Below are 19015 nucleotides of genomic sequence, written 5' to 3'. Positions count from 1 at the left end.
TGCCATTTCAGTTGTAGACACATGTTTAGAATATAAAATAACAGCTAAACTCTTTAAATTAAACTTAAGTGGCAGCGAAATTATAACCGTATCGTTGCTTAATCTTGGTATTATGTCTTTGCAAAACCTTAAATCATAATTTTAGGACCATTTTTTAATTTAACTTTATCTTCGACGGCAAATTAAAAATAACAGTGATCGTTCAAAAAAACCCACCGAGTGTCATGGAAGGCAGCATTACCACAGATTGGCATTACACACAGATGTCCCACAATCCTTCACGCTTCCTTTTCCAGCAGCGCCTGCGATCATGGCGGACGTTGCTGCGGAGCGGGTCGTGGACCAGAAACCAGTCCAGGACCGGGACCTGAACGGGGAGGCCGAGGACAGGGAAGAAGCCGACCCGGTGGAAGAGACAGCGAAAAAGAAGAAAAAAAAGAAGAAGAAGAACAAGTCTGCAACGACAGGTGAGTTCGTCCCTTCCACTTTCGTGCTAACATGCTTCCGAAGCTAATTTTGGAGCTGCGTCAAGGTATCCAGAGTTAGCGATGTCAAAGTCGGAAATGGTGGTATCTTGCTTTCAAATTAAAGTTGTTGTTTTTTTTTTGCACTATAAGATTATATCGACGATCATTCCGCTCGATAAAAAGTGGCGGCCAATTGAACGAAATACTGTTCATTGCAGTTGTTCTGTATGTATTTGGAAAAATGCTCAAATGAAGTGAGTACAGTGTTGTAGGAAGTTGTTCTTATAAAAGAAGTAATGCCGGTTTACACGATGACACTAGTTATCTAGCTTATGTTATGCCTGGTCTTTATGGTTTGGGTGCTTTTCCATCTGAGGCTAGTCTCAAAATCATCATGGTAACTTGTCAAATAATAATCCTGCAACCTAGGTTCTTCGTTTTGAAATAATAAAAATCGATTAATTTTATGCTTTAGAGCCCATTTAGAATAATTGAGTGTTTATTATTACGTGCCTGCGGCTTTTGCTCCTCCATTTGTGAGGAAAATGCAACGTAAGTGGTAATTTCTTTTCAAAGCTCCGCCGGAAGCGGGCTTACTGAACAGCTGCAACTTGCTGCTGCAGCACATTAGCCATGCGGGATGAAAGTGGTGTACATCGGGTCGCCGTGTGGCCTGTCAGGCCAAACGAAACACGCCGGTTCTTGTCCAGAACCTCTTCCGAGGCCAGTGACACGAATCACGGCTGTTGTAAAAATGATCTTAGCGCTCACTTCGAGACTAAACGCGGTTCGTTCTGTGGTTCAGCCGCTCCTTTTGGCAGCTGTTAGCTGACTGCGCTGAGCTCAGCCAAGTTTTCCTGTTTCGTAAGTGTCCCCTTGTCAGAGTTATTATGTAAGGAAGAACACCAAAAATAATTGTATCTTAAACAATCAGCCACTTTAAGACTTCGCCAAACGTCTGTCCCCTTGACTTTGAGCCAAATGCAATTAAGTTATTTGAAGTTTTGAAACATTTTTCTATTTTTAATTCATGTTAAACGCAATCACAAACTTATTGGAAGAGTGTACCTATATTGTCATGCACTTTAATTCCGCTTGATTTTTCAGGTTTGAAATGTACATTACCTTTAGACTATAAAGAGAATCCTTATTGTACGTTATTTCAGACACCTGGGTGTAATTTTTATTTCTGAAAATACTCCAGATGTCCTCTTCATGGTTCTTTATTTGCTGCTATGAAGACATTTATAAGAGACTTGCTTTTTTTTGTCTGTGTCCTTGCATCAAACCTGTTTGTGTCAATGTTTTCATTAATGCCACCACAAGCATTGATACAATGGTTTTAATTTAATTTTCCACAACGTAACTTTTATCGTGTGCCCTGAGCTGTAAGCGAAACCGGTCGGGGCACATCTGTCTGCATAATTTCCATCTTGAAACAGAAAACGCGTTGTTGTTTTCAGTCGGTAAATTCAATTTTTCTGACAAACGGAAGAAGAGCTCACTTCCTGTTCCCAGTCTACAGAGAAAATCCAAACCCAGCCAGAGTGGGCCTGTTCTGTCGTGTTTTCAGTTGAATTAAACCTTGTTCGGCACCGGACGTTTCAGACAAATCCAGCTCAATCGTTTTAAAGACCAACTGGGGATTTTTACACAGGGTGCATGTTGATGCCATGCCTGAACAGAGCCCTTAGGGCTTTTTCACATTTGGTACTCTCATAACAACATGGACACCTTGTGGGTGTAAGTGTTCACACCCGGTATTATAGTGTGTCCTGTGTGAACATGCATGCCTATATCTGAGTGGCCTGCTCTGCATGCAATCAAACACGTAAGCTGTGTCACACAGTCATCTGTCAGCTGAGCAACAAACAGAACGACGCCGTAAACACGAATACATTCGATAACCGAGGTATTGCTTTATTCAGACAAAGGCACATTTCACAATGACATTTACTCTGGAACCATTAGATACATTTCAATGAATTTAGCTCTGTCACATATGCGATATTAGAAAATTAAAGGAGTGGTAATATGAGTTATTTGTAGTTTAGATGACCTCCGTTTCAGAGCGCCTCTGCTTAAAAATGTGCACCGTCAGCTTTTCTGTTTTCTGTTGGTTGTACGTGGGACCACACCAGATCAAATCAATGCTAACAACTATCAAAACACAGTTGGTGTGTGCTTGAAGTGGATTGCATTTGGATTATCATAAATGTCCCTGACCACCCCCAATTGCAGCCTGAGAAATCCGATCTGAATGCATCCAGATACAGTTTTCTACCTAGAAGTGTAGGCTTGCAATGATTTTAATTTGGTGCGACACAGTTTCTGGACTTTTTATGCTCCGTTCATTAATGTGTAAACATTAAAAAGTCAACCATCAAAAACTGCAATCAGCATTTACAATATTTTTTTCAAGTGGTCACAATTGTTACCAAAAAATGGGGAGCTATGGTATACTTTTAAAGTTACTGACCCTTTATTTAATCTGTAAACTGGGGCTTTGTTTTTTTGTTTTACACATTATTCAGCTCCACGTGGTCACAACACACTTCATTCACTTTTACATATATAGTTTTTATTATAATTTATTTACACATGTTGGAGATGCATTATACACTCTGCTGCATCACAATCATCATCTCCCTCGACTGCATCACCGACCAGTATTTTTCTTTTTTTCTCACAGTCTTTCTTCATCATTTTCTGCTCTTAGCAAACACAATTTGCCGTTTGTCACGAAGTCAAATAATGTTTGTTGGGAATTTTGCACCTGGTCAAGTCACTTGTGGCTTTTTGGTTGCACCTAGCGTCTTTTGCAAACGTTTTAATGAGGCTTAAAATAAGGAAATAAAGAAGAATAAACTTGAGTATGAGTGTTACACTCATATCTCACCTTGGCTCCTGCTTAACATGTTTTGGCACATCTGGATGGGCTCAGTTTTAGCTTTAATTTGCTCCCTATGCCCCTTTTTACACATCCAACTGGACTTAAAGCACTTTCTTTTTTCTTTTTTTTCTTAATCAACACGTTACTTATTGAGCTTTTTACACGTGGTTGCTGTTAACAATTTGCTCTCTACTGCAGCTGTTGAAACGGAGGTGGATGGAGTGGGTGAAGTAACCAAACAGCTGGAGAAGCAGGCGATAGATGAAAAAGAGAAGGAGGAAGATGGCGAGGAAGGTGATTGTTTAACATTTGATTAACGGTTGCCTGTGACGTCATCCATTTATCGCCCTGGAACGTTTGACTCGATGGATGTTCTAGAAACGGGTGTGTTTGTCTCACAGATGGAGATGACGGAGAAAATGCGGCAGGGAAGAAGAAGAAGAAGAAAAAGAAGAAGAAAGGACGTAAGATGATGTTTTGGTTTGTTTGAGCGTTAAAAGATGTAAAAGCGGGAGAGTCATGTGAGGCGAGGTCCTGCTTCATTGCAGATCAGGACCCATTACAGCCTCAATGATGGAGTTTGATGGGCTTCTTTTTACGTTTTCCTGTTGGTCTTTCAGCCAAAACTCAAACTGACCCGCCATCTGTGCCCATCTGCGAATTTTACCCAAATGGAGTGTTCCCCATCGGACAGGAATGTGAATACCCTGCTTCTCAGGATGGGTAAGCAGAGCAAACGCACCTACACTCTCACCACTGGAATTTTAACTGCTCTGGGATTGTTTACAATATAGGAGTTTATTTTCTTTTGCTTACATCTCCCTCTTTTTTTTTTTTTTTGTCAGTGTATTCATTAATGAAATTACACAAGCTAATAAAATTCCCGTCTTTCCTCAAGTTCCAGCCTGCACTGTATGCATTAAGACACAGAACCAGAGATTTAATCTACTTAGACTTTCTCTGCCAACTCAGGATGAGAGATTTCCAACACTTCTTTATTAGAGCTCTTAGGAAACGGGGTCATTAGTGATTAGTGATTCTACACTGCAGACTTGATCTTCGGAGCAGCAACACTGGCATCTGTGGCGGGCACTTAATCTGGACCATATTTAGTTTACAGAACAAAGATGATATCAATATATTCTCACCGTCCAGGTGGCTTATTTGCATTAAAATTGGCATTTTAAGTCCTCGTTTGAGTTGCAAACCATCTGAACAGCTTTATTTATTTAAACTGTATTTAAAAATTGAAATAGGCTCCCGAGGGAGCCATCTTTCAGTGTTTCTGTGCAGATGAACTCACTGGCCCTGGGAAAGGTGATAGTAGCCAGACGATGAGTCAGCAGCTTTGTTGTTGTTGTTACAGCCCGTGGTGGGAATGTGTTTATTTCCAGCATCGACTGTCCAGCATTGCTCTTCTCTAAATCCACCCCCTGTAAAACATCACCTGTATTTTGAGGCCTTCAGTAAGAATGTGTCTTGTTGTTTTGTTTTTTCGTCTCCCAGTCGCAGTGCGGCGTGGCGTACGACCAGCGATGAGAAGCGAGTGCTGGATAAAGCTAATGAGGAGATGTGGAGTGACTTCAGGCAGGCGGCGGAGGCCCACAGACAAGTTCGCCAGCACGTCCGCAGCTTCCTCAAACCCGGCATGACCATGATCGAAATCTGGTGAGGATGCTTTAATCACTGACTTAATTTTTTTCCACCCGTGGTGTTTGAGAGAATACACGTTTTTCTGTCTGTATGAAACGGTAGAAGTGCAACAGTTGTTTTCGGGGCGTTGTGTGTGGGAGGGACGAGGCTCCTTCATGACTGTTCTGGCTATTAATCCCACGTGTATTTGGAAGTATCCACAATAATGTTGTGAGAGTCAGCAGAAAAGAGAATGAAGTACCAACCTCTGCTGCACACTCGTTCACTTTAAATGCTCCAGACGATTTGCACAGTGGGTGGAAAAGAGTGCTGCGGAATGACCTAGATTATGTTATGAGTTAAGCATTCATATTGTAGAAGGATAACTTGTACAGGTTGTTTGGATGTATCCACTGTACTCTTGAGCAGGTCGTTTAGGATCATGAAGTGCGAGTCAGCGAGCATCGATAATGCGATCCACTTTCTCAGAAGCTGTATACAGCAAGCTAAGAGTCAGCTGTCATTAACATCTGGAGCCCCAGTGAATGCCGACGCCTTTTTTGCGAACATTCAACCAGTTGAATGAGAGCTGATTGGTCTGACTGGCCAGCCTCGTGAATCAACTACGTTGTACATTAATGTGACGTGAACTGTTGTTGTTTAGTGCACGGATGCTTTTTAAAAAGCATTTATGTGTTAGTTTAAATTGAAACGCAGGTGTTTTTCATCTAAATGCACACCTACGACAAGACCTTCACAAACGTGTCAATTGTTATTTCCTCTCGCGCAGGTGTAGATTTTAAGTTGGAGGTCATTTTTGCAGGTGTGTTCAGGTGCAGTTTCTCTTCTCAGACTCGGGTGATGGCAGCTGTCATTTCCGCTTCTGCTTTGTTTGATGTCGAGACTTTAACCTAGATTTTGTGTTCTTTTCAGGCTGATGACTAGAGCTTAGACTCATCTGCCCCTCCCAATTGCCTAAAGCCCCCAAAGTATAAAAGGTTTATTCCATATTTAGAGAATTAATTTAACCCACATGAGAAAAACTATAAGGGGTCATCCTCTGCTAATTTTTGCCTTTATTTTTTTATTAAAGGATGCAATCCAACTAAATAAAAAATACATATTGTTCTACCTTTGCTTTCAAGTTTCATGAATTTTTTTTTTTTTTTTTTTTTTTTTTTTTTTTTTTTTTTTTAAATTAGATTTAGAAAAGAAACGATACCACTGGAATACCTCATCCTCAGCTCTCGCCTTGTTGGAAGCCGAACAGGAATCATTTTTTATGATCATTTTGTGTGTCTGCTCCTCCAGCGAGCGTTTGGAGGATTGTTCCCGTAAGCTGATAAAGGAGAACGGGCTGAACGCCGGCCTGGCCTTCCCCACCGGCTGCTCCCTGAACCATTGTGCTGCCCACTACACCCCCAACGCCGGAGACACCACCGTCCTGCAGTATGACGATGTCTGCAAGATCGACTTCGGCACGCACATCAACGGTATTTAGTTCTGCTCTGGTTGAAAAGCGGAGCCTTTGAATTGTAATTAAATGTACAGCTCTGATTCTGTTCAGAATGAGGCCACTTATCTTGAACAAGAATCCTCTTGAAATATATAGAGCAACAGGCCCTGAAGGGAGTTCTCCTCTCTGTTGGTGTCTGTCTGCAGGGCGAATCATTGACTGTGCCTTCACTGTCACATTTAACCCAAAGTACGACAAGCTGCTGGAGGCTGTGAAAGATGCCACCAATACTGGAATCAAAGTAGGGCTCGAACACACAAACAGACCACACCTCGGCTGCTCGGTCAGAGCTGAGCCCGGAGCTGATGCTCTCCTGTTGGTTTGTTGCAGAACGCTGGCATCGATGTGCGTCTGTGTGACATCGGAGAGGCGATCCAAGAGGTGATGGAGTCCTACGAGGTCGAGCTTGATGGCAAAACATACCAAGGTACGCATTCACGTGAAAACGCCACAAGTTTTATCTAGAAAATTCCACCACCAAACGCACACACGACTAGTGTTTTGATATTTAAGGATACAGTTGTGTGAGCTCGATAAGAGTTTTTTTCCACAGATTTGGTTTGTCATGGTCCTCCTTTACACTAAAAGCTGGACCAAAGTCTCTATTTACATAATTTTGAGTAAAACTAAACAGGACACACCCTGATGGGGTTTGAGTTTGGGATATTAAGGAGTTAAAGGCATCCTGATCTCAAGTTTATGTCGTTTTTATAATCGCTAGAAGCCAGTAATACTTAAAAATGACAAATTTGATAGTAGTGGAAACCATGTTTTTCCTGATATTCTTCAGCTGCCTGAAGAATTGATTCATTGGGGGAATCCATTGATTATAACTGTTTAACGTTTTGTTAAAGCGGCACTATGCAACTTTCAGTAATACGGGGTTTGTTTACCATGCAATACACACCCCAAAGCTGTAGGGGGAGCTCCGTAGAAAATAAGGCGACAGTCTAGCCATATTATATATTACTACTCTAGAAGCTAACCGCATTCAATTTAGCCGTCGACAGCTAATGGGAGAGGTGTGTCTTATCAGGCTCCCTGGCTCGGCTCAGAGCCCTTTAGACCTGCCGTGAAGCAGTAGTTCTCGGCTCTCGTGTGTCGCGAGACTTCCAGAGGTAAACAAAGCACGCGGCGCCACAGGCAAAGTTGCAAGCGCTGTTTCGGGCTAGGGCCACCAGATGGAGATGGAAATGTCACCGTTTTCATCAGAACGGGTCAGCCAAGCAATCTGATGATTGCCAAGCAATTTTATGACCATGAAAAAGTTGCATAGTGCCGCTTTAAAAGAACAAGAGACAAGTTTGTGAACCAAAACCACACGAATTGTGAAGCAAGCAACTCCTCACATGAGCTGTATATAAAACTTTTTTTTAATAAGTCTTATTTGTGAAATTTGCTCCTTCTGTTCCAGTGAAGCCAATCCGAAACCTGAACGGTCATTCAATCGGTCAGTACCGGATACACGCTGGAAAGACGGTGCCCATTGTTAAAGGCGGGGAAGCAACAAGGATGGAGGTGAGTCCGTTTCTCCCATTAAACCTAATACTTCTTTCGGTTTCTCTTTAGTTTGTTTCAGTTGAAGTGTTATCGGTGTTCCAGTGGTGTCGAAAAGAAGAAAAGGGAAGTCCTCTTTATCTCTGCTGATTCTGTTTTATCCGTACAGGAGGGAGAGGTTTATGCCATCGAGACATTCGGCAGCACAGGTAAAGGTGTGGTCCACGACGACATGGAGTGCTCTCACTATATGAAAAACTTTGATGTCGGCCACGTCCCCATCAGGTGAGCATCTGACCTCCTGCACACAGCATGAAGTCACTCCCAAGACGATGTTGTTCCTTTCCACGTCATTTACTTTAAATGCTATGCTATGGTTAACTGATTTTAGTCTTTCAGATGCGAGATTCGTTTTGACATTTTGTTCCTGCCCTCCTCTCCAGGCTTCCCCGGGCGAAACACTTGCTGAATGTCATCAACGAGAACTTCGGCACGCTGGCGTTCTGCCGCCGCTGGCTGGACCGCCTCGGCGAGAGCAAGTACCTGATGGCTCTGAAGAACCTCTGCGACCTGGGCATTGTGGACCCCTATCCTCCACTCTGCGACACCAAGGGCTGCTACACCGCTCAGTTCGAGCACACCATCCTACTCAGGCCCACCTGCAAGGAGGTGGTGAGCCGGGGAGACGACTACTGACACCCCTACCCCACATTTCAGCCAGACCACCCTCACCGCCTCACAGCATCTTCAGACCCTGTTAGAGAAAAAAAACAGAAAAGGAGCTTCTAAAACAGGGCGTGGTTGACTCAGAGGAGCCGCAGTGGATGCCAAATATTACTGTGGTCTTTCTACAATGTACCACTTGCAGCTTTTGAGGAAGGAGGAGCGGCCTTCTGAGTTTTGCCATCATCAACCACCGCTAAAGAAATGAAAGCAAGCCAACACTTTTCTGTCGGAGGAAGCCTTGTAGTTTCCTTGAGTGTCCCACAGACCTCATTTAGCAAAACATGAAATTGTTAACAGTTAAGCAGTTAACGTATTAAAGCTGCCGCTGAATTCAATGCAACCCCAGTCGTCAAACGGAAGGTGAGCGTGGGAAGTTTTCTTTTTTTTTATCTCCCTTTTATTTTAAGTTTCTATGGCTCCACTCTGAGCCTTCAGTACTTTAGTCCCTTCACTGAGGGCACCGAGGCTGCTGAGGGCTTTAAGTCGTGGTCAGGTTGGTGCATGGCCAGCAATCTCTGCATACAGACAATTCCTAACATTTAAAGCTCGGGGTGGTGTAGTTATAAACGCCATCTTCATACAGACACCAAGCACCTGCAGCTGTCTGGCTTTCGTCGCTACAGGAGGGAACTTTGCACTCTGGCCCTCAAGTCTTCGTTCCTCTGATATTTGTACAATATCTCTGAAATGCCTGCTGCCACTGTATGTTCCCAGTTAAAATGCTTCATTTTGAACTCTCCCTAAAAGTGTTTTTGTAAGAAAAAAAATATTAAAATAATTTTTTGCTCACTGTGGGCTGTCTCTTCTGTTATCTCCAATTAAACAAAACATGGCCACAAATATTGTTGAATAATTTGATATTTTCTCAGTTATAAAACATTTTAATGTACGGATTAAACATTGAGGAATTTAAATGGTCATCTCTCAAGAAGCTAGCTTCGGAGTGGTCATGGGCTCATGTATTATTAATAAAGCTCATAGTTTAGTTATTAACTAGGCATGCTCTTTAATGAGTCTTTTCTGTTCCATTAGTCCCCTTGAGTATTAAATCAGACATTTTTATATATTTATGTTTGAGCTGGCAGAAGAAGCTGAAAACAAGGATTTATTTCTATTTTCGGACTAGCTTAACACGTTCAAAATGACCGTTTGTTTGCTGTGACTAACTAAATAACTGCTGATTAGCTAATGTGGAAAGCTGAGCAGAGATCAGACAAACCGGTCTTTATAGGCCAGGAGAGATGAACAAGAAGACACTGGTATCTTTTGTAGAAAAATGAAAAAATATTCTCATTTATTGAGGTAATTTTTTCTAGAAAAAAAAAATTGAGGTAACAATTTGCATAGTATAACTTCCATAAAATTTACACACACACACACATACACACACATCCATGGAGTAGTAACCAAAATGCAAAAAATTAACCCTCAGACAATGAGAGACCAAAAACAAGATGAGGTGTGCTTCGATTCTCTAATGGACAAATCATAGAGAATATAACTGAACAGTAAAATGTGTAATTGCTGGTGATTTTGGAACAATCAGAAAAAAAGAAAGTTGTATAAAATTCTTTTCAACAGCTGATGGCCTCTGAGGATTTTATTAAAAAAATACATTCATCTAAATGCTGGTCTGCGTGGAATTGCGGCAGCGCAGATTTCACTTGGCTAAATTGATATGAACTATAAAAATAGATCTGCTTTGTCAGGATAAAGGGCACTTTTCTTGTGTGGTAGTATCGCCTGGGGGTGGGGTTCATACTCTGAAGACAGATACATTCTGGAGCAGAAATATGGTGAGATTCAGCTGAAAATGATCCCTTTGGAAACTTCTTCCCCTTGGCATGAAGAGGGAAGAAAATATATAAAAACATTTTTTTTAAAAACAGCAAATTTTTAACCATTTTGGAAATGCTGAGAGGCGTTTCCAAACTCTTTCCCCAAGACTTTGGCTTGAGGTCTCGCTTGCGTACAGATTTTTTAACACCCAACGAATACAGTCACTTACAATAATGCTCACAGCCTATTCTGTAGAAATTAGTGCATTTCTGGCAGGAAAAGGGCCCAAAAGTGTGGCCACGTTATCAAAATCTATCACAACTTTTAGCTTTCTGGAGCACAGTGAGGCCATTTCTACTCAGTAAAAGACACGTTACAACCCTACGTCCAGTTCTGGGTCAACTATCTAAAGTGACTGAGGAACATTATAGCTGATTTAAAACGAACAAACAGAACTTACAATCAACTAGCCAGCAGACGCAGGTGGGCATACCAGTTGAGGACACTCACATATTTAAGGTCATGCCTGGCCAGTCTGCTGGCTGATACTCTCTTCTTAATAAAATACAAATGTACATAAAATCACAACACCGTTCTTCTTTTAAAATACCTACATATAAACACCATATACAAGAAGTTCACATAGCAGAACCACATTTTAAAAAGAAGTCCTTTCACACTTTTTTTTCTTTTCTTTCCTCATTTAGAAAAATAAACTCGGAAAAAAAAAAAAGAAGAAAAAGAAAAGTCCCAGCCTACCAGGTAAAAAAATATAAATGCCAGAAAAAGAGCAATAGTGGGGCTGTGCTGATATCTTCTCGCTGAGCGGTCAGGATGCAGCGGAGATGAAAGGAGGGGTTTCAGGGGGGTTTGCGGTCCTATAGCGGCCGATCTTTGTCCTGAGTTACTCGCTGTGTGTAGAAGAGGATGTAGGCCTGAGCTCGGCAGACCTCATCCACTGAACACACATTCAGTTTAGAGTCATTACAGTGAACCCAGAAGCCTGGAGGAAAGGGAGAAAGGAGTCGTGTTTTATACAACTGAATGGAACTGGAACTTAGAAATGTTCAGCCTTCTCCAGACTCGGTAAGAGCCACAAAAATCAGAGCAATTTCCCTTTAACGAGTAAACAAATGCTCCTTACAGGCTATTTGATTTGACTCACCTCCTTCTGTGTTGTAGCAGTAAGCTGTGTAGTGGCCTGATCCGAAGCCCTTCCCATGATGCATCACCACAGCAGAGAGTTCGTAGAGGAAGTACTTTGGGCGTGGCGAACCTGGGGAGCTGGGGCTGCCTTTGGGTGAGGGCTCTCTGCAGCAGTAAGGTTCCATGTTGAGAAGCTGGTCGAAGCTGACGTGTACGCCGATCTTCTCCCGGTGGTTCCGCCCAGACCACCTGCAGACCAATCAGGAGCCAGCAAAGAGAAAGTCAGCCAATGGGTTTCCACTAAAACGTACAACGGCCCTTGCACTGAATAACCGCCTTTTCCTGCGACTGACAGATTTAGGCGGACTATCATCTTACCTGAAGCGTTTGAGGTGAAGTCTGAGGACCTGAGGCAGTTTATGGACCATCAGCTGTTTCTGTGCTTCGGTCAGGATGACGGGTTTGGAAGAGGTCCGGCGTCTGGCAGCTGCAAACGTACAAACATTTTAATTTACTGCACTGCGACCAGTGGCCTTTCAAGTAGCCTGAGAGCAGCAAGGAGGTAAATATAAGGTAGATTACTCTTTAAAAAGGAAAATGGTGAAGGAAGAGAAGAAAGAACACAGACAAATCTTACTAAAAGAGAAAGAGTGAGATTATTTCACTTACAGTTACACTGGTCACAGGCATAGATGTTTCCCTCCAGCGCTTCAGTTTCGGTGAACTTGGCCAGCATCTCCGTCAAATGGCACGAAGCCTGAGCCGCCGACTCTCTGCTATTACTGTGATAGCGCTCAGGGAACTCGAGAGACAGATCCCAAAAGGGCTCCACAGTGTTGGAGCGATGGTCACAAGCCAGGCACGTCACCTGCAGAAGAGAGCGAGGGTCACAGTGAGGGTCAGTGAGGGTCACAGTGAGGGTCAGTGAGGGTCACAGCGAGGGTCAGTGAGGGTCACAGCGAGGGTCACAGCGAGGGTCACAGTGAGGGTCAGTGAGGGTCACAGCGAGGGTCAGTGAGGGTCACAGCGAGGGTCACAGCGAGGGTCGGGTCACAGCGAGGGTCACAGCGAGGGTCGGGTCACAGCGAGGGTCGGGTCACAGTGAGGGTCACAGCGAGGGTCACAGTGAGGGTCACAGCGAGGGTCAGTGAGGGTCACAGCGAGGGTCACAGCGAGGGTCACAGCGAGGGTCGGGTCACAGCGAGGGTCGGGTCACAGTGAGGGTCACAGCGAGGGTCACAGCGAGGGTCGGGTCACAGCGAGGGTCGGGTCACAGCGAGGGTCGGGTCACAGTGAGGGTCACAGCGAGGGTCACAGCGAGGGTCGGGTCACAGCGAGGGTCGGGTCACAGCGAGGGTCGGGTCACAGCGAGGGTCACAGCGAGGGTTGGGTCACAGCGAGGGTCACAGCGAGGGTTGGGTCACAGTGAGGGTCACAGTGAGGGTTGGGTCACAGCGAGGGTCACAGCGAGGGTCACAGCGAGGGTTGGGTCACAGCGAGGGTCACAGCGAGGGTCACAGCGAGGGTTGGGTCACAGTGAGGGTCACAGTGAGGGTTGGGTCACAGCGAGGGTCACAGTGAGGGTCACAGCGAGGGTTGGGTCACAGTGAGGGTCGCAGTGAGGGTTGGGTCACAGCGAGGGTCACAGCGAGGGTCACAGCGAGGGTTGGGTCACAGTGAGGGTTGGGTCACAGTGAGGGTCACAGTGAGGGTCACAGCGAGGGTCACAGCGAGGGTCACAGTGAGGGTCACAGTGAGGGTTGGGTCACAGCGAGGGTCACAGCGAGGGTCACAGCGAGGGTTGGGTCACAGCGAGGGTCACAGCGAGGGTCACAGCGAGGGTTGGGTCACAGTGAGGGTTGGGTCACAGTGAGGGTCACAGTGAGGGTCACAGTGAGGGTCACAGCGAGGGTCACAGCGAGGGTCACAGTGAGGGTTGGGTCACAGCGAGGGTCACAGCGAGGGTCACAGCGAGGGTTGGGTCACAGCGAGGGTCACAGCGAGGGTTGGGTCACAGTGAGGGTCACAGTGAGGGTTGGGTCACAGCGAGGGTCACAGTGAGGGTCACAGTGAGGATCACAGCGAGGGTCACAGCGAGGGTCACAGTGAGGGTTGGGTCACAGTGAGGGTTGGGTCACAGTGAGGGTCACAGCGAGGGTCACAGTGTGGAGAAGAATCACGGAAAATCTAAGCTTTCGTCATCTGGATTTTTTTTAATTTTTTTTTTTATTTACTTTTCTAAAAACGAAGAATAAACTACAAATTTGGCAACAAATTTGAACTGCCACACTTTGAATTACTTCATTAGTTGGAAAATTGCCCTTCCCATTGGAAAACCCCTTCACGCGCACACACAGCCTTTTATTCAGCAAGAGCAGGTGTCACAGTGTGTGTGCTCAGCCTTTATAAGTAGGAATTAATCACTTGTCCTTAGCTCACTCTCCCCACTCTCTTAATCCTTAAACTCTGATTACTTGATGTGATGTTCAGCACTTATTCCTGGTAAAAATCAAGAGGAGCAGAGACACATTTGATCTCATTCTAAAGTCGCACATCAGGGTTGAAAGCAAGTTTAGTGTTGCTTGTAAACCTCCCAAGGTCTGCTGAACTGTAATCAGAGTTTATGATTGATGATTAAATGTGTGTCTATCTAAAGTGTGTTAGCATTATGGTGAGTCAGATTTAGATTATTATTATTATTATGAAGTTGTTGGACAAAGGTGATTAAAGGCGTGTCTGTGTGTGTGCGTCATACCTGGCTAAGAAGCTGGCCGTGAAAGATGGTGTTGACCACGCTGAGCACCTGCTTGATGAGTCGTTTCTGTGGCACACCTGCAGTGGTCGTGTGTTGGCCGGTGCTCTCCAGCTCGTGCTGCACCTTATCCAGCAGCTCACACAGGAACTCCTGAGCATCCTGCTGAGCGTAGCCCCTGAACGCAGGGATCAGCTGCCACACTGAGTGGAGCATGGCGAAAGGCGAGACCAGCGCCCATTTGCCAGACCACATAACCTGGAACAAGGTGTGCAGCTCGTGGCACAGAGAGATGTGCTTGGAGCTGGGCTCTTTGGGTTGGATCAGCTCCATGCTGCGGGTGCGCGAGGCCCCGCCGCTCAGACCTGCGCCGGAGCCTGAGCTGGCCTGTAGTCCCCTCCGTTGGGACAGGGGGGACTGTGATGAGACCGTCCCTGTCAGTTGGCCGTGGACGGCAGATGCCAGCAGCTCCAGTGCTTGTGTCAGGTCCAGACGCAGAAAGCACTCCCTGAAAACATGCAGGTGACTCAGCACCTGCAGGATGGAGTTCATATAACAGGTGTTTCCTAAATTCCTCAGGCCTGTCACTCCAGGAGTAACCGTGGGACGCCGTTTAAAGGGTGAGCCAGCTTGTTTGGTACACTGCCTGCGGCGCACAGGGGTTTGGGCAGTGCGAGGAGATGCTGAGGGTGTTTTGGGCTTGGATTTGGTACTAGAGGAACGGTTACGTGTTTTGGGAGCTGGGAGGGCCTTTTTCGTTTGTTTGGCTTTCTTTGGGGTTGCAGTGGCTGGGCTTCGAGTTCGTGGTCTACGGGTTTGAGAAGGGGGCACACGAGTTTTGGTCTTTGTGCGTGCCTGTTGAGAGGTTGGTGTTGTGATTGCCGTTTCCGCAACTCTCTGGCTTTTCCGGCGCAAGCGACGACTCTTTCTGAGAGGAGCATTCTCCAGCTCCTCCTGTAGCTGCCTCTTTAGAGCACGCCTCCTCTCCCTGGCTGCCCTTTTCTGCTCCTCTTCCTCCTCCCTCTTTCTCTCTTCTTCTTCTCTCCTCTTTCCGCATTCGGTCAGGCCAAACCAAAGGCGGAAGATGCGTCCCATAAGTGCCCTGCGGCGGTGCCAAAGGGCAGTAAACATTCTGTCCTCGTCCCTCAACTGTAGCTCGCTAGCGCCGCATGGAATGAGGGCATCCGGTGCGGCGCTAGCAGAGCGTAGGGTGCGTCCACTGCGAGTCGTAACCTCATAGCGCTGGCTCTGGATGGCACTGAGCGTGCTCCGAAGCAGCTTGAGGTCTCCGGTGGTGTTATCATTCAGGACATAGTCATCACACAAGTAGCAAAAAACATAAAGTTCATTAACCTCCATAGCCAGCGGGTGGTGCTGCTGCTGGAAGTGCTTTAGAGCATGTTCCTCGATGTAGCGGCCACATGCCACATGCGCACAGCCAAGACAGGCCCATATAGACTCTGTGGTGTTACAGTCGACACAGTGCCACTTCTGGGGGTTGAGGATGGAGTGGTCTGGGGCCAGCCGCAGCCGCCCCACATGCTTACACCTGTCCATTACACACGCCTGCCGGCCTGCTGGCTGTGTCAGTCAGTAACTGACCGCGTGTGGGACGCCGAGTGTGTCTGTCAACGTTTAACACTGGCTTCATATCACCATGGGAACCATGGTGAGCCAAGAAATAGGACCCTCCCAGGGCATGGCGGTAGTGGCTGGAAGGGAAGGACAACAGATCCAGTTAGAAAAGATTGCGAAGATGGAGCTAAAAAGAGAAGATAAAGAAACGTTAAAGAGGACTTATCCCTGCAGCAAAGCTGATTGCAACACCGCTACTCGTAACCTCCACTGGCTGTTTTTGGAGGTCACAACAACACAGCGCAAACTGAGGCAAACGGGCAGATGGCAAGTAGGTTTTAACATTTTCCGACAGCAACGTGTATCAAAAATAAAATAACTGGGTAATAAACATGGCTGTGTAAGGAACATTCACTTGGTTAAACCTGGATGTGAAAGCACCAACCGGACAAACACTGCTTCTTAAATAGCAAAGTAATACCTTATCGGGAACGGTGACAGTAATGATTACTGTACAGAGGAACGACAGTATTTTCCTTAAAATAAGAAATAAAATCACCCCAGTGTAATAAACTACATTTAGCTAACAAGGAGTAGGGAGGTTCAGAGGTTTGTCTCATGAAAATGTGCAGGAAAGCTGGGTCAAACACTGACCAAACAAAAGAGAGTAGCTTGGAGCAAATACAGAAGAACGACCAAACTCAACTTCAACCCTAAACAATCAGTCTCCACACAAACTCTGCTGCCTGTGATTTCACGACCCTCTGGCTCGGTGTCCTTCAGCAGAAAGTGGAGGCCCTGAGGAGTCTGAGTCCTATTAGCCCCCACCCACTGAGGTCAAGGAAGCAAGATTACCCAACAAAAAAAAAAAAGGGAGGGGGTCTGAGCTTCCAAAGTGTGTAACCTTTGTCTGGGTACAGGACTACCTTTGAGAGGGGAAATTAAAGAGAAGAACCAAAGGAAAATACGCTGCTCGGAAATACCCATGGCAACAAAGAGAGCCTGGTGGAAAGTAGGTAGATTATTCTTCAAGTTTTGTACTCAAGTACAATTCTTATGATACTATTTCAAAGAAATCATTCTACCTTTTTACTCCACTACTTTTATTTGACGGCTTTAGCAGCTGGAATAAGATTTTAAGTAACTGATAAACAAAGAGCTTTTGAAACGCAACGTATTCTTTAGGATTAAACCAACAACGTCTGACAAAAGTCTGCTTCATGCAACCTAAGATAGGTGAGACGGTCAACAACTTCACCAAATTATTATTATTTTTTCCTTTTTACCCTCTCACAAGGTTTAATTTCAATAGATGAGTCAATATCTCTCTGGAAGGCGGATTACAGATGAAGCCTATGGCTCAAAGACAGAGAACACATCTGTACATCTGATGTATGATTGTGCCTTCTTTAATCTCTCATTAACTGTCTCACAACCCCACAGATTTATCCGGTGTTCACGTATTTTGGAGCATTTTCACTCTGTTTGCACACCGATGAACCGGTATTTTTTAAATTGCATTATGCCATCTGAAATAAGAAGTTGCTACTATCTATTTCACACAAGGGTTCAACTTTCACTTGTAAACAAGTATTTTGCAATGCTTTTATTTCTCGAATTAATAGGTTACTTGTACCTTTCACTGTTCAGGAAAGGATCAAACTGAGGTTTCTAGCTTCAGAAAGGTTTTTTTTTTTCAATGTCTTACTACTGTGTCACTCCATCGTTTAATAAACCACTTAATAAGAATCAAAACAAGTTTGCTCGACAACTCAAGTCAGAACAGGCGTTTGTTTACCAGTTAAAGTGAGCGAGTGGGCGTGTTTATTCAATCGTGTTCATCAGATCGGGATGCCATGAGTGCGGCGGCTGTGATATGAGAACGTTCTGGTCGCTGTCAAGTATCCAAGACTGATCCTGTGAAGGTGGTAAAACATTCAGATTGCTCAATCTTCAAATCGCCCCGTGGTGATCCTTCGCGTGTTGCCACGATAAGCAATAAACATTGGGAATAGCGCGGCACAGTAACACCTCGTTATGAATTATCCACCACTATTTATATTAAACTTTCTGAACAACGCCACATACTTTAGACGTAGAAAATATGTGTGTCTTGTATTGCTAAATAAATAGTAAAGAGCCTACGGAGAGTTTGATCAGAGTTTCTAATGTCACGCAAGTTTTATCAGCAAGTTAGCGCGCTTTGCCTGGTTTGTCCTTGTGCTTGCATGGTTTGAAGTGGTTGAATACCCCTGACTCCAACATTAACTCTCGAACAAATGAGCCAAAGCCAAAAAAAGCCAAGTAAGGGTGAGTGAACCAACAAACTGTATGACACAACATCACAACGACACGCGCTGTGGAACAGCTCAAAGAGCTTTTTCGCTTCACAGCTTATGTTTACTAGCTACCGCTAACTTGTAACTGATAGCTATGAGGATTACAAAACACTAAATTATCCAAAAATAGACACAAAACTACCCCATACACCTCCAAAAGAGAGCTGATTGAAACTACTTAAACTGTGAGTAGAGCACACACAAACCGTAGCGGTCCATACTGCTTCTACATTTTTAAAAAATATATATATCTTCAAAAGATTAATGAGCCCTATCTGTCCTTGCTGCTAAAATTAGCCTAGCATGCTAACTAGCATTAGCCAACGAGGCTAACATCGATAATTCCAACAAGTTCACTCATTAGCCGGAGGTCGTCTCCCAGCTTTGGACACCAACCAGCGGGGTGTCGTTCAACGAGGACAATTGTATGCTCCAGTACACTGCTATAAACGTGCAATGAAAGAATAATTACTGAAAGAAAGCAACATACCGAGCCTCTCCTTCACGGCAGTAACTCCTCTGTTTCTAAAATGATCGCCATCTTGTCAGTTCCTGTCGCGTGGTGTTGGCTCGAGCGCGTCCTCTATACATGACGTTGTTGTTGTTGTTATTGTTTACGTTAATGGTTATGACGATGAAGATGCCGATTTTCTTTCAGTGCAGCAGGTTGCTTGTATCAAGTTGAGTAGTCCT

General features: G+C 44.9%; 2 protein-coding genes across 3 annotated transcripts; one reads left to right on the top strand and one right to left on the bottom strand.

The window, feature by feature from the left end:
* Positions 1 to 265: 265 nt before the first annotated feature.
* On the top strand, positions 266 to 9523 carry metap2a (methionyl aminopeptidase 2a). Its single transcript, XM_075471825.1, has 11 exons — positions 266 to 467; positions 3559 to 3654; positions 3762 to 3824; positions 3981 to 4083; positions 4867 to 5028; positions 6304 to 6485; positions 6655 to 6749; positions 6839 to 6935; positions 7923 to 8026; positions 8175 to 8290; positions 8449 to 9523. Exons 1-11 carry the CDS (start codon positions 311 to 313, stop codon positions 8699 to 8701), a joined length of 1428 nt encoding a protein of 475 aa, XP_075327940.1. The 5' UTR covers positions 266 to 310; the 3' UTR covers positions 8702 to 9523.
* Positions 9524 to 10024: 501 nt separating this feature from the next.
* Positions 10025 to 18896, bottom strand: usp44 (ubiquitin specific peptidase 44). 2 transcript variants are annotated; one of them, XM_075471823.1, is made up of 6 exons: positions 18813 to 18896; positions 14412 to 16120; positions 12326 to 12524; positions 12035 to 12143; positions 11676 to 11905; positions 10025 to 11513 (listed from the first exon to the last, which is right to left on the bottom strand). In XM_075471823.1, the coding sequence occupies exons 2-6, from the start codon at positions 15963 to 15965 to the stop codon at positions 11389 to 11391; spliced, it is 2217 nt and encodes a 738-aa protein (XP_075327938.1). In that variant the 5' UTR covers positions 15966 to 16120; positions 18813 to 18896; the 3' UTR covers positions 10025 to 11388. The 2 variants fall into 2 exon arrangements, with proteins under 2 accessions (XP_075327938.1, XP_075327939.1); XM_075471824.1 differs by having other exon boundaries at positions 14412 to 16170; positions 18813 to 18865.
* Positions 18897 to 19015: the final 119 nt, after the last annotated feature.

This window comes from Odontesthes bonariensis, chromosome 8, assembly GCF_027942865.1.
Source record: "Odontesthes bonariensis isolate fOdoBon6 chromosome 8, fOdoBon6.hap1, whole genome shotgun sequence".
Classification (NCBI taxonomy): Eukaryota; Metazoa; Chordata; class Actinopteri; order Atheriniformes; family Atherinopsidae; genus Odontesthes; species Odontesthes bonariensis.
Note: the sequence above shows the minus strand (reverse complement) of the source record. Positions and strands in the feature narration are given on the sequence as shown.